The sequence below is a fragment of the Hemicordylus capensis genome, chromosome 2, assembly GCF_027244095.1.
Source record: "Hemicordylus capensis ecotype Gifberg chromosome 2, rHemCap1.1.pri, whole genome shotgun sequence".
Classification (NCBI taxonomy): domain Eukaryota; kingdom Metazoa; phylum Chordata; class Lepidosauria; order Squamata; family Cordylidae; genus Hemicordylus; species Hemicordylus capensis.
The window spans coordinates 305,730,358-305,744,553 of NC_069658.1; the positions used below are offsets into that span (position 1 = coordinate 305,730,358).

A 14,196-nucleotide genomic window follows, 5' to 3' on the forward strand; every position below is an offset into this window, starting at 1 on the left:
GCATGGCTACCGTGTGGTCTCTGCGCAGGCGCAGAACACATTCTTATGGATGTCGACGATCTCTTCCAGATCATCAGTTACAGGTGAGCAACCTGTTTTTCTTGCATGGACTTTGTCAGTTCTGTGGTTCTTGGGAGTTTCATTTGTTGCTGCTCACTTAATTTTGGCTGCTTTGGCTGATGTTAATTGCTTTCCAGTCAATATTTGGTGGAGCCATAGGGCTGCTAAAACTTTATTCAGCAGAGAAGCTATTGTTTTAAAGGATGTGGTTCTTTTTAGTCTGATCTTGTTCAATATTTCCCATGATTGACTTGCCCTCTGCATGGGGTTTGCTGTTCACTGTTTTCTTCTGGGCAAATGGATACATATTCTAAGCTCTCCAGAAGTCCAAGATGAGTTGTTGTTTTTAAATTCTCTGAGAAAAAATATCTTTCACGATAGGCCTGCTGGTTGATTCATTTTGAGAAACCATGTGGCTGGAAGCCTTGTGTTTGCAGCAAATATGTCCAAAACGTTTCTGTTTTGGAATATAATCGGGGTCCTAGAATGGACAGTATAAAAATGTAAATAATAAATAATTACGCCTATCATCACTTGGTATGCAAATGCTTGTTCAGATGTGCTCTTAATGGAGAGCAAACACATGAGGGATGCAAAGGAATTGATCCTGCTAACGACACCCACACTGGCAAGCCATAATCTCTGGGCATCCTCACATCCAGTCTTTGTCAGCAGAGGCAAGCACTGAACTAAAGGATGTTTTCTTCCCTTGTTTTAGAACTCTGAGCATTTTGGGTATCTCAGTCATGGAGAGAGACGCTCTCCATATTTAGCTTGTGCGTCTGCACTAAATGCATCCGTGCCCAGGGATAAGACGGGCTTGTGCATTGTCACTGGAATAGCCGATGTGATGCCAGTGCGCTCATCACACACATGTTCTCCCTGGAGTTCTGACCAAATGTTCAGAACACAAAATTTGAACCTTAGGCTTCGGTCTGTGTTCTTTCTAGGTGCAAACTGTTTGGACCTCTGGAGGTGGGACCAAGAACAAGAATAAAGGGTCTTACAATAAGAATAAAAGGTCTTGCAATAAGCTAGAATGATGAGTATAAACCAGACTAAGGACTTGTTCTTTCAGACATGACACAACTCTTGCATGTGATTGCTCTCATCCAGTTCACTTATCTCCAGGCACAAAGCTAACACTAGGCCACTTCAGTGGCTCCTTCTGCCACTTCAGGACCATAGAGAAGTAGAGCAGTCCAAGAGGGGATGAGAGGTTCACTACAGTAATGGGTTCAGCTGCATTCCTTTTTTAAGAACTTGCCATTTCAGGCTCCAAAATTGGTTTATATTATGAAGACGCACATTATATTTGACATCAAGTGCTTGCTGTCACTCAGGGATACCAGTCCACGAGAAAGAAGCATAAACTGTGCAATTGATTGCGAGGAGGTCTAGGACCAACAAACGGAAGTATTTTTTCACACAACGTGTTATCCACTTGTGGAACTCTCTGCTACAGGATATGGTGACAGCCAACAACCTGGATGGCTTTAAGAGGGGTTTGGATGACTTCATGGAGGAGAAGACTATCAATGGCTACTAGTCAGAGGGCTGTGGGCCATCTCCAGCCTCATAGGCAGGATGCCTCTGAGTACCAGTTGCAGGGGAGTAATGGCAGGAGAGAGGGCATACCCTCAGCTCCTGCCTGTGGCTTCCAGCGGCATCTGGTGGGCCACTGTGCGAAACAGGATGCTGGACTAGATGGGCCTTGGGCCTGATCCAGCAGGGCTGTTCTTATGTTCTGTGGAGCAGGCAGCAGAATCCCTGACATTCCAGGACTTTGATTCGATTTCTATACCGCCCTTCCAAAAAATGGCTCGGGGCGGCTTACACAGAGAAATAACAAAGAAATAAGATGGAACCCTGTACCCAAAGGGCTCACAATCTAAAAAGAAACATAAAATTAGATACCAGCAACAGTCGCTGGAGGTACTGTGCTGGGGATGGATAGGGCCAGTTACTCTCCTCCTGCTAAATAAAGAGAATCACCACATTAAAAAGGTGCCTCTTTGCCAAGTTAAGCAGGTTAAACATAGGTTTAGCATAGGTACCTGCTAAACATAGTTTATGGTAACTTCTTGATTTCAGAAGTCATGACAAACTATAGTTATTGCAAACCAAATTTTGAGGGGTTTTTGTTTTGGTGGTTTGGTTTGGTTTGGTTCTTGATTTGTTTTATGTTGCAACCTGCCTAGAGACTTCAGTAGTGGGCAGTATACAAACTTATTAAATTAATAAATAATAAGTTAGAAAGCGACTTGGAGTTCAGGAGGGGAAGGGGGCACAATCCTGATGGTCATGACTTTGGCAAAGATGTCTGAACTGGGTTACTGTTAACAGTAGTAATGCAGTGTACACATGGAGGACGTTGTCCATGTACACATGGAGGACATAGGAGGAGAGCTGGTCTCGTGGTAGCAAGCTTGACTTGACCCTTAGCTAAGCAGGGTCTACCCTGGTTACATATGAATGGGAGACTAGAAGTGTGAGCACTGTAAGATATTCCCCTCAGGGGATGGAACCGCTCTGGGAAGAGCAGAAGGTTTCAAGTTCCCTCCCTGGCTTCTCCAAGATAGGGCTGAGAGAGATTCCTGCCTGCAACCTTGGAGAAGCTGCTGCCAGTCTGTGAAGGCAATACTGAGCTAGATAGACCAATGGTCTGACTCAGTATATGGCAGTTTCCTATGTTCCTATTGTCAGGACCAATACATTGAGCATCAGTGTTAGGAATATTAAGTAACCACTAGAAGGTGGGCCCTTTCACCACGCCTTTAGGGTGGAAGATTCTACATAGATTTCTCTCATGCAGGAGAATCCCATCAAGAAGACTACTGCTTTTGAACAACCTAGATGTGACTGCCTTTCACTAAATTTCCATTCTGTTAAGTGTGTAAGACCACTTGTACTAATATCACTGTGCTTACCAAGTCATGGGCTCAGATTAGATCATTAGGTTAAAAGCTGTAGGGATGACCTTTGTATCTGTTTTCATAGAACTTTCATTGCTCTTTGGGTCTAGGCGGCCAGATTTGGCTTTTAAAAAGCCAAATTCTGGCTTACGGCCCATTTGACCCACGAGTATACCCCTTAGGTTCTGGTAACTCTGCTGGGTCATCTTGTTACTGTTGGCTATTTATTGTTTTCATGTTCTTTGCTATAGGCTGCTACTGTCAGAGCTTTTTTGTGTGTGTTTGCATCTGTCTGGAGTAGAGCCAAACTGATTCTTGATGAGTTGGTTGTGCTCTCCTACCTGATGCCTTGGAAATCTGACAAAATTTTCCTGCATTTGCTTTTGTCCTCTACATATGAAATAGTACCAACATATTTTCAGAAGAGTTATTTAAGTGTATCACAGCATTTATTATAACTTCTGGAGTCTATTGCAGTAATTTAGAGTAAGCTAATAACATTTCATTTTGGTCTGAGATTTCTCATGTATAGAAAAGGTAACTTATTTTGGTTTGGTGAAGGAATCTTCAAATTTAATTAAGTTCTGAAATTATATAAATTTCTTACTGTTGCCATAAATGAAACTAGCACTTTCTTATGATATAATTGTATTGAATGCATTGATGACCCATTAATCCCTATACCACTTAAAAACTCTTCAGTAATGTTAATATTCTCATAAACCAGATTTTGAAAATAAACAACCTCATCATAAATTTCCTTGCATCCCCAGTCCCTTTTGAAAACTATTTTCAAAGCTCACATTTAGAAAAGGATTGTTATAACGAACTTTTTTTAAAAATGTAGAGAAGCCAACTTACATGTTATGGAAAGGGCAGCTTTTAAACAGAGGGATGCTTGTATGCCATGCTGCTTTGAAATCAGAAACTCGTCCTTTGCTCCCCTGCAAACTGTAAGTACTGTGACAACTGTTGAAAGCAGATACATTTTCAAGTGTCAAACAGATATTAAATCAGAATTTTGTTAGACAATGTTATTCCAGTTTCTGAAGGCCTAGATCATTCCAGTTCTATGAATGTTAGGACCTGATTAATTTTCTGTTAAGTTTTTCTAATTTCCTGTTTGCACAGTTTCCAAAAACTACTACTTTAAAAATCATAAGAATAAAACTGTCTACATTAGTAAACACACTTGATTAATAATAACCTGATGATGAAAAAACCTCCAATTTCTTTGACTTATTCTAGTCCGGAGAAACTTGATGTTGAAATGGTTTTGAGCATTGAACACTTGACAAAGAAAATCTCACCAAAAATGTTATATAAAGAAACTTATTCAGGGGAACGGGAAGGTAAGGCCACTTCTGACTAAATAAAAAGTTTACTTACCCAGACAAGTACCCTTATTGTTGAATGCCTATATTGATTCTTCTTGTTATTATCTCCTATGATAGGTCCCTGTTATGCCGGGAAGATTTGGCAATGAAATAGCAGATTAGGCAGCTGAATGTGAAGCAAAATAAAACTCTGGCCAAATCCAGCCAAATACATGCTAGAGCTCATTTTATAGCTCACTTTATGGCAGTGGTAGTGGCATAGAAGCAATACTTCTCTGCCACTATTACAGCAACACCATGCCATTCAGCAGAACTGTTTCAAGTGGTGTGGAGTCTGCTTGGTAAAGACTCACAAGGAGAACTTTGACACGTTGGTTAATCTTGCTTTATTGCTCATACCTGATTCAAGTTAGATGTGCAGTAAAATACAAAATGTTACTGGAGATTTATGTGGTCCCATTGGTGTATTGTAACTTGTGGGGGGGGGGTGCCACCATATGTCTGTGTTTGTTTTGTGGTTAGTAACACTTCTCTAAGGGGGAATGTGTGTTTAGGTTGAGGAGATAATTAGTACCTTTTTGCTTGAAGAAAGATCTTGGCTGCTCTGGAGATGGTTGTGCAGCCACTTCCTTTTTTGAACAAATAACTGAGTGAATGAGCTCTAAACAGTACTCAATGAAACTGATTTTCAGTCTGGATTCAGGCTCAGATTTAACACAGAAATTGCCTTGTTCATCCTAATGGGTTAACCGAGAAAGGGACTGCAGTAGGAAGAGTGTGACCCTGCTTGTTTGCTTGGAAACCTTTAATATCAGCTATGGTATGCTTCTGGATCACCTATCTGAGAGTGTGGTAGACAGCATTATTTTTTTGTAATTCCAGTAGGTGGTGTTGAGAACTATCTGCTGTGGTGTTGCACAAAGTTCTGCTTTATCTCTGTGTTGTTTAACACAGACCTTGACACATTTTTTCTTTGGATCGAGGAGCCAAACAATTGACAAAATTACCAGACTTAGTAGCAGCCATTGTGGATTGGGAAGGACTTCTCTTTATCCCCTTGACAAGTAACATACTAAGAACAGAAACAGGACTGCCTGGGACAAATAAAGATTTTATTAAATAGCTCTAAGAGCTGGTCTTGTGGTAGCAAGCATGACTTGTCCCCCTATGTATCTATCTATCTAACATTTTATATCCCGCTCTTCCTACCAGGAGCCCAGAGCGGTGTACTACATACTTGGGTTTCTCTTTCACAACAACCCTGTGAAGTAGGTTAGGCTGAGAGAGAAGTGACTGGCCCAGAGTCACCCAGCTAGCATCATGGCTGAATGGGGATTTGAACTCGGGTCTACCCAGTCCTAGTCCAGTACTCTAACCACTACACCACACTGGCTCTGAACCCTAGCTAAGCAGGGTCCACCCTGGTTGCATATGAATGGGAGACTTGATGTGTGAGCACTGTAAAATATTCCCCTTGAGGGATGGAGCTGCTCTGTCAAGAGCATCTAAGTTCCAAGTTCCCTCCCTGGCTTCTCCACAATAGGGCTGAGAGAGATTCCTGCCCGCAACTTGGAGAAGCTGCTGCCAGTCTGTGAAGACAATACTGAGCTAGATAGACGAATGGTCTGACTTAGTATATGGCAGCTTCCTATATACTAGGAATGTGCACTTTTAGTAAATGTGAGAATTGTGTTTTGGAATTCCCAGTCCCCAACACAAGGCAGGCGCTCACAGGGCAACTGCCCCAGGTAGGAGATGGGGGCTCTTTAAAAGCTGCCCAGTATTGGTGAAGGGAAAGCAGGGCAGCTGCAGCTCTCCTTGGGAGTAACACAAAGAAAGTTTGTAACTTGTGCGAGGTGGCAGGGAACTGCAGGAATATCTGGGAGATGTAATTCCAGAACTAAATCCCCCAGGCATCCCTGGGGTTCCCAGCCACCTTGTGCGAGTGATAGGCCTCCTCTTTATCACTTCCCACATGCCCATGGACGCTATAGAGGAGAGCTGCAACTGCCCAGCTTTCCCCATGCCAGTGCTGGCCAGCTTTTAAAGAGCTGCCACCGCCACCCTACCTGGGACAGTTGCCCCATGAGCATCTGCCTACTTGTGGTGGGGGGACGGGAATTCTGAACTGGAATTCCAACTTTTACCGAAGTGTGCAGTCCTAAAATTTACCTCCTGAATAACCTAGTCTAGGCACTTCAGTTAAATTTTTAGGCACCATGGTTCCCTGGCATCTGGAATAATATAGTATTGAACATGAAAATTCTGGGTGCCTATTTAAAGAGCTGGTGTGAGGTACCATCACTATTCTGATATCCATCTTTGTTTTTCTTTTTATATTAGAATTTGGTGAGATGGTTGAATTGCTGAATCTGTGGCTGGAGTTAGTAATAGGCCAGATGAGAGCTGAAAACTAAAACCCAATCCAGATAGGATAGAACTAGTGCTGACAGATAGATCAATAGAATTGGAAGGTAGTGTCTTGCTGGCTTTGGATGCAGTTGCATTCCCTTGTAAGGAGCAGGCCTGCAGCCTGGGTGTGCTGTTAGATGCAGCCCTCACTTTGAATGCCCAAGTAATATCTATGGCATGAAGTGCCTTTCACCAGTTTACACTGGTGTTGCAGCTCCAGCCCCTCCTAGCCAAGGAAAGCTGTGCTACAGTTATCCATGCTCTTCTAACATCCAGGTTAGATTACTGCAATGCATTGTATGTGAATCTACCTTGAAGGTCTTTGGAAAATTTCAGCTAGTTCAGAATGCAGCAGTCAGACTGGCTGGAGTACATGGATTTGAATGTAGACACCTGTTTTAGTTCTGTGTTGGCTCCCAATGAATTTTTAAGCTCAATTCAAAGTGCTGGGTTTGACCTTTTTAAAAGAGTACATTATTTCGGAGAAGAACATTTAAAAGATTTTATCTTATAGCAGTACTCGACAAATCCTAGGCACTAGGAAACCATGGCACCTAAAAATTTAACTGTGGCATGTAGACTAGGATATTCAGAGGTAGTGTTATTTAATCTTTTATTTGCGTCAGGCAGCCCTGTTTCTGTTCTAAGTATGTTACTTGTTAAGGTAATAAAAAGGAACCATTTATCCGTCCTTTCTACAATCGCCTAGTAATTGTTGAAATTTTATCAAATGTCCATTTTCTGGCTCCCAAACCTTTGGTCTGGCTTCTAGATCCAAATAAAATTTGTCAAGGCTTCTCTTGTAGGGAATCACCTGGAATTTAAGAATTCCTTCAAAGGCCGTGTCTGGGAAGTGCCAGTACTTTCAATACCTTTTTGTTCTCTGAGTATGTGGCTTTTAGTGTTTGATCTTTATTGCAGCTTATTCTGGGTTTCCTGATTCTGTTCTCCTCTTCTAAAAACATCAACCCTTCTAGATTTCAGTTCTGTTGCTATTTATTCACTGTTTGATCTTTTGTGAGCTGTGAATTTTAAATAGAAAAGTGTTTGAAGAAACTCACAATATAAATAATCATTGGTTTTGTGTCCAGGTAGGGGAGACAGTTTGGCTGATTTTTTTCTCCCCTTTCTTAACCTTTTCAGAATACAAGAATGGAATGTACTGTAGTCTGTATGAAGTTGTGGAAAAGACTAGATCGGGAAGTAATTTGGAAGGTTTACTTCAGAAGCTGGAGAGAGAAAAACTGGTGAGTAGAATATATTATTTTCATAACTTAACGATGTACACGCAGTTCTTCGACGTGGTCTCTGTGCTTTACATTAATGGGTTTTGCATCTGTGCAGAGACCTTGTCGGAATTTCTCCAAGCTCAAAAACTCTCCAGTTTATTTAGGCGGCAGCTCCTCCCCCTCTGTGATACGTGAATGCCCCTTTGATCCCCTGCTCAGTCTTTCTTCGTCCATTAACAGAGTAACTTATCTCAGTGCTGGAGCTCCTGCAAAACCGAAAGTACCTTTGCTAATCTCTCTCCTTGCTTTTGTTCTTACTGTTCTTGGTCCTCCCACCCCTCTTTAAATTAGCATATTGCTTTTCTTTCCCGGCCCTTCTCCCCACCCCTACTTGCCTTCGGGCTGATAATTGTTTATTTTGGAATTCCTTTTCTTCTTATGGCCAGCAAGGTTTATTTTAAACTTTGTGTCCTTGGTAGAGCAAAAGTCCCCTCCACGGATGGGTACAGTTATTGCCTTTACTGCCTCAGCGAGGCACACAACCTTCGGGCTTGCTCCTTTTGCATGGGTTTTTCTAAACATGCCCGCAAGAACAGAGCTCCGTGCGTTAGAGCTTGGCTGTGGGATAAAGCCCTCAAATCATCCCAATCTGCGCTCTTGCCTGCAACAATGCAATCTGTCTCTGAGGAGACAGAGATTACTTTGGGCTTACAACCCATGGCAGTTTTGCCTGCAGAGCCTACAGCTCAAAATATCCCACCTCCAGTCCAGGATTGAATGGCTGAGTACCTACTGTAGCCACCAATTTGCAGCCCTTGAGTTCCGCAGGCACTCTTCTTACTCTAAAAACGAAGAAGAAATAATCACGCCCTACGGGCGATTCTCAACAGTCTAATGCTACCACACAGCCCGTACAACTGCAAAAATGCAGGCTTTCCAGGGCTGTGGCTACTTCTGTTTCTGTTCCAAAGAAACAACAATGGACAGAATGTTCAAATCCTTGCCTTGAATCGAATACCTCTGCGCTTCTTCCCTTGAATCCAACAGGAGAGCAACCTGAGCGTGAATCCAAACACCCTGTTGAATTCGAGGAAGATACTCCCCTCAAATTTGAGGATGAAGCAGGCTGTGAATCCGAAGGTCAATACTACCTCTCAGAAGCTGAGGAGGAAGAAGTTCCTTATGAGCCACAAGATACCCTCAACCTTGAGGAATTTCAATTTGATTAACCTTAGGAGGAGGATACACCTGCTGAATTTGAGGAGTTCCAGTCTGAACTGGAATAACGATACCCTTGATATAATCCAGCTGTGGGTCGTCCTAGACTTTCTCTAGCCACACTTTTACTCAACAGCCTAAATACATACAGCCGTACTATGAGGAATGGGAAAACCACCCATTCTATAGACAACAGCAGCATTACACCTCATTCTATGCAGATCAATACCCTACTCCATACCTCAGTAACAAGATCTCATTCAACAACCTTCGGAAACTCAGCCAGTGGAAATCCCCCTGGAGCCAGAAACAAAAAATGCACCCAGGGAAGATCACTAAACAGATTTGGAACCAGCTTCTCCTGGCTCTTTGCCAATAGATACTTTCACAAACCCTAAGCCTAGGGTACCTTCTGAGGACTACAGGCAATATCCATATTGACTGATTGATTAAGTGCCATCAAGTCGGTGTCGACTCTTAGCGACCACATAGATACATTCTCTACAGGCTGATCTATCTTCAACTTGGCCTTTAAGGTCTCGCAGTGGTGCATTAATTGCTGTCGTAATTGAGTCCATCCAGCTTGCTGCTGGTCGTCCTCTTGTTCACTTTCCTTCAACTTTCCCCAGCATTATGGACTTCTCAAGGGAGCTGGGTCTTAACGTAATGTGTCCAAAGTATGATAGTTTGAACCTGGTCATTTGTGTCTCGAGTGAAAATCCTTGATTGATTCGTTTTATGATCCATTTGTTTTTTTCCCTGGATGCCCATGGTATCCTTAAAAGTCTTTTCCAGCACCAAAGTTGGTGCTAGAGAAAGCAGATTACCTTTCTCCTATGTCCTTGTCCCTGGGTGTTGCCCTAATTCAATAAAACAAGTCAGACCCAGATCTGCTTTTCTGCCTTATTGAGGCAGATAACAGGGCTCCGGTCTCTTTGCCCATGAACGCTGTCCTTTGAGAAATTGCCAAGTTGAGTTGGAAGAAAGCTACCTCTTTCCCCCAGTCTATTAAGCGACTGGGAACCTTTTATAAAGTTCACACCGACGTTCCAGAACAAGGAAAATTCCTACAATATCACCCTACCCTGAACTCAGTGGTATTCGAATCCTCACTCTCCAAATCTAGACCCTGCTTGCTCTGTACTCCTCCCAACAAGGAGGGGAAGAGATTGGACTCGTTTGGCTGACGCCTCTATTCCATGTCAGCACTCCAACTTAAGGTGGCCAACTATCAGGCTTATAATCAATAATCGCGCCCCTTCCGCTTGCACGTGCCTTGCAGTGACCATTGAGATTGGCGGTTGGGGCGCCTCCCTTTCAGTTTTCTCTTGACCGCCTAAGCGATCACACCTCATAGCTGTTGCTCCTCGATTGAAATTGTTTGGATTTAGGCTTGACTCGGATTGAATTGTTTACTCTCATCGCTAAACGGACTGAGTATTTGGTACTTTGTGGATATATTGGTTTGGCCTCGGAAGGGAATTTGGACATTGTTTGACTCTTCTAAACAGACTGGCTTGTCGAAAGATAGTTTGCCCTAGTGTTGACTACGGAGCGGACTTTGACTACGAATACGGACTTTGCCTGCCCTACGGAGCTTCTTTGTGGGGGACGCGATGGAAGTTAAGAAAACTTTCAAAAGATGCGTGAAATGCCGGGCCAAGCTACCGTCTACGGATTACCATGACGCGTGCTTGATGTGCCTCGGGGAAAAACATAATACTGCAACGTGTAAAGTTTTTGTTGCTCGTTTTCAAAGCAGACGAGGCAAAATAGGGCATTACGCCTTCGGGCGGCATTGTATGAGGAGGCCCTTCACCCGCCGACGCCTCACCCGTGTGCTTCGTCAGGCTCTGGCACTTTGTCAACAGCCCCGTCGACGTCAAGCACGCATTCGGCGTCGAGCTCTCCAGTGCTGAGTAGCAGCGGATCTGCACAGTTGCAGTCTAAAACCGCTGCCGATGTCATCTTTAAGAAGCCAAAGGAGGTTTCGAGGAAACAGAAGCACAAGGATAAAGATCAGAAGGGGGAGGCTGAGCGACAAGACCAGCGAAAATCGTGTCGGCGTTGGACCCCTTCCCCGATGTCAGCGCAGGCTTTTGATGAGGACTCGGACGAGTCTCCCACAGCCTTGACATCGGCTGCTTCAATGTCTACAGTGCTTGTCTCGACATCGACAGAGCTAGCCTCGACGTCCATGGCGAGCCCGCAGGAGTTGAGGGCACCATCAAACTTGGAGTCGACTCACTCGATGTCGACGTTGATGGCGCAGACAGCGTTCTTGGTCCCCCCCATCAGCGTCAGCTGTGCCAGAGCAGATTTTTAGTGGTGGCTCGGCACCGATATCGACATTGCCTGTGCCGGCGTTGAGAAGAATTCCTCAGCTGCTGTCTCCAGCGCTAACCCCAGCACAGTCTCCATCGATGCCCAGGACTCCAGGACTGGCGGGACAGGACGGAGGACTTCGTGAACTGCTAGGCTCGTCTTCGAGCACCCCTTCAGGATCGACCTTTCAGGGCTTCCTGACTGCGGGGTTAGACGAGGATCCAGACGTGGAAGGACAAGCAAGGCTACCTCGAACCCCTTCTTGTTCGCCAGCGGGTATACAAGGGTTTGGTGTGGGGGTGCCTGCCCCGTCGTTAGTACAGGGGCAACCTTCATTCCAACCTACTCACACCTGTGGCTTCCGACATACTTAGCCCCCAGACTATGCGGAGTTTCTACGTTGGAGAGGTTTGCAGGGGACTTTGCATCAAGCCCCAAGTGTTCATCTGGAACCGGTCGCAGCCATGCCTGTGCAGCCTGCGCCTGTACTCCAGCCAGTGGTCCCACCATTGGCTCAGCCTCACCTGGAGCCAGTAGCTCGAAATCAGCCATTACTTCAAGAGCAATCTAGGCCGCTCTGTCCACCTCACCAGGTCCCGATCGCTCCGACTCAACCTTCATTGGATCCACCACAGCCGCCAGTGGCTCTGCCACCACAGGTCTGTGCGCCAGTCGAACAGGTCCCAGTAAAGCCTTCAGGGAAAAGGAAGCGGAAGTCTACGCCTCCACCTTCAGAACCACCTTCCTCCCCTGATGACAGTACAATTGACGATATCTCAGGGGCTAGTTCAGAATCAGACGATGTTAGTCGCCGGTCTGACCCCCCCTCGGATGTTCCGCCTAGACTCTCAACGTCACCAACGGAGGAGTTAAAGGCTTTTCATGCTTTGATAAGGGACATCGCCGAAGCCCTAGGAATGGAAATAAAGTCACCGGATGCAGATGTTGTGGACCCAGTCTATAACATGATGCGGAAATCTAGATCTTCACACCCGGTTGCTCTCACCATGATCCCCACAATTAGCAAGGCAGCTAAGACGGCGTGGGAGGTGATGAGTGTCGCGGTACCTACTTCTACGCGTATAGAAAACCTGTACAGAGTCAATGAGGAGGAAAATACTTAGCTGCTGCGCCATCTGGTTCCCAACTCACTGGTCGTGAGCTGCGCTTCTACCTCCAAGAGCGGCCACCGGCATACGACACCTGCAGATAAGGAGAGAAGGAAGATTGATGTACTGGGCAGGAAGATATATAGCACAGCTAGTCTGGCTATTCGTATTGCCAATTATGCATCATGTATGGCACGTTATACCCACCTGCTGTGGGATGCTCTCTTGCAGGACTCCACTTCCATGACACTGGAGGAGTTTCAGTGGAAGTTCAGTGACACTTATGAGAAGACTACTGCAGTGACGCAACAGCAGTTAAGTGCGTTCAAACATCTGGCTGAGACCAAATCCAGAACGATGGTGACTGCGATGAGCCTGCGCAGGCATGCGTGGCTCCGTTCTGCTGCTCTACAACCTGACATGAAGGACAGAGTGGAGGCTCTGTCATTTGATGGAAAGAGTTTGTTTCATGAAGATACGGGCGCCTGTATGGAAACTTTGAAGAAGTCAAAGTTTACAGCCCGTTCGTTTATGGTGCCATCAGGTGGGTCCAGTTCGACGTCTAGGAGTCGAAATTATTATTGGCAGAGACCCAATAGATTTCAAGACAAAAAGGATTATAGGAAGCAATATCGTCCCTATCAGTGCAATAGAGGGTATAACCAGAAAGCAAAGGGAAAGGTGACATGACAGAACGAAAAGGATACTTCGAAGCAGAGCCTTTGATGGGACGGTTCATTCACTGCACTGCCTTGGCAATTTTCACAGCCAAATTGTTGGTTTAATTCCATCACCACCAATCCAGGGCCCAAACCATTGGCCCTGTAGTTGCCAGAAATTCCATCAGACTGGCAAGCCATGCCCAAGCGTGGCACAATATAACACCACATCGGTGGGTCTTGTGTATAGTGCAAACGGGATATGCGTTGGAATTCGAGACCAAGCCTCCATTTTCGGGACTGGAATATACGCCAGCCACAGAGATACTTCAGGAGGAGGTCAGGGTGTTGCTGGAGAAGCAAGCAATTACACCTGTGCAGTGGACGAACAGATTGATGGGGTATTATTCTCGTTACTTCCAGATCCCAAAGAGAGACGGCGGGATCCGGGCTATAATGGACTTGAGAGGGCTCAACTGCTTCATTCAGACCAGGAAGTTCAGAATGGTCACTCTGCAGTCTATCCTGCCCCTATTGGTGAACGAAGCGTGGGCAGTGACACTGGACTTGAAGGATGCCTATTTTCATGTCGGCATCCAAGAAAGCCACCGTAAATACCTGAGGTTTACGGTGGGGGCTCAGATTTATCAATATGTGATGCTCCCATTCGGACTCTCGACGGCACCCAGAGTTTTTACCAAAGTGATGGCGGTAGTGGTGGCTTACCTGTGGATGCAGGGACTAAAGGTCTATCTGTACTTGGACGATTGGCTCATGGTCAATCACAGCAGGGAGTTGCTAATTCAACAGGTGCAGCAGCTGGTGCACCTGTTGGAGAGTCTCAGGATCAACATCAACTGGAAGAAGTCAAAGCTCGAACCGATGACTCGGGTGAGTTTCATCAGAGCAGTGTTGGATTCGGAGAGGGCGAG

The 14,196-nt window shown here is 45.1% G+C and overlaps 1 protein-coding gene across 8 annotated transcripts in view; it reads left to right on the top strand.

Annotated features, from left to right (window-relative positions):
* TASOR (transcription activation suppressor) overlaps positions 1–14,196 on the top strand; it is a 166,930-nt gene that overhangs the window by 58,361 nt on the left and 94,373 nt on the right. For all 8 annotated transcript variants that reach the window (XR_008316188.1, XR_008316189.1, XR_008316187.1 and 5 more), the window contains exons 9-11: positions 3,823–3,928; positions 4,224–4,327; positions 7,868–7,971. Coding sequence is in view for 3 of the 8 variants with exons in the window: in XM_053296289.1 (XP_053152264.1) it covers positions 3,823–3,928; positions 4,224–4,327; positions 7,868–7,971 (314 nt within the window). In the remaining 5 variants the exon portion in view is untranslated. The remainder of the gene's footprint in view (positions 1–3,822; positions 3,929–4,223; positions 4,328–7,867; positions 7,972–14,196) is intronic.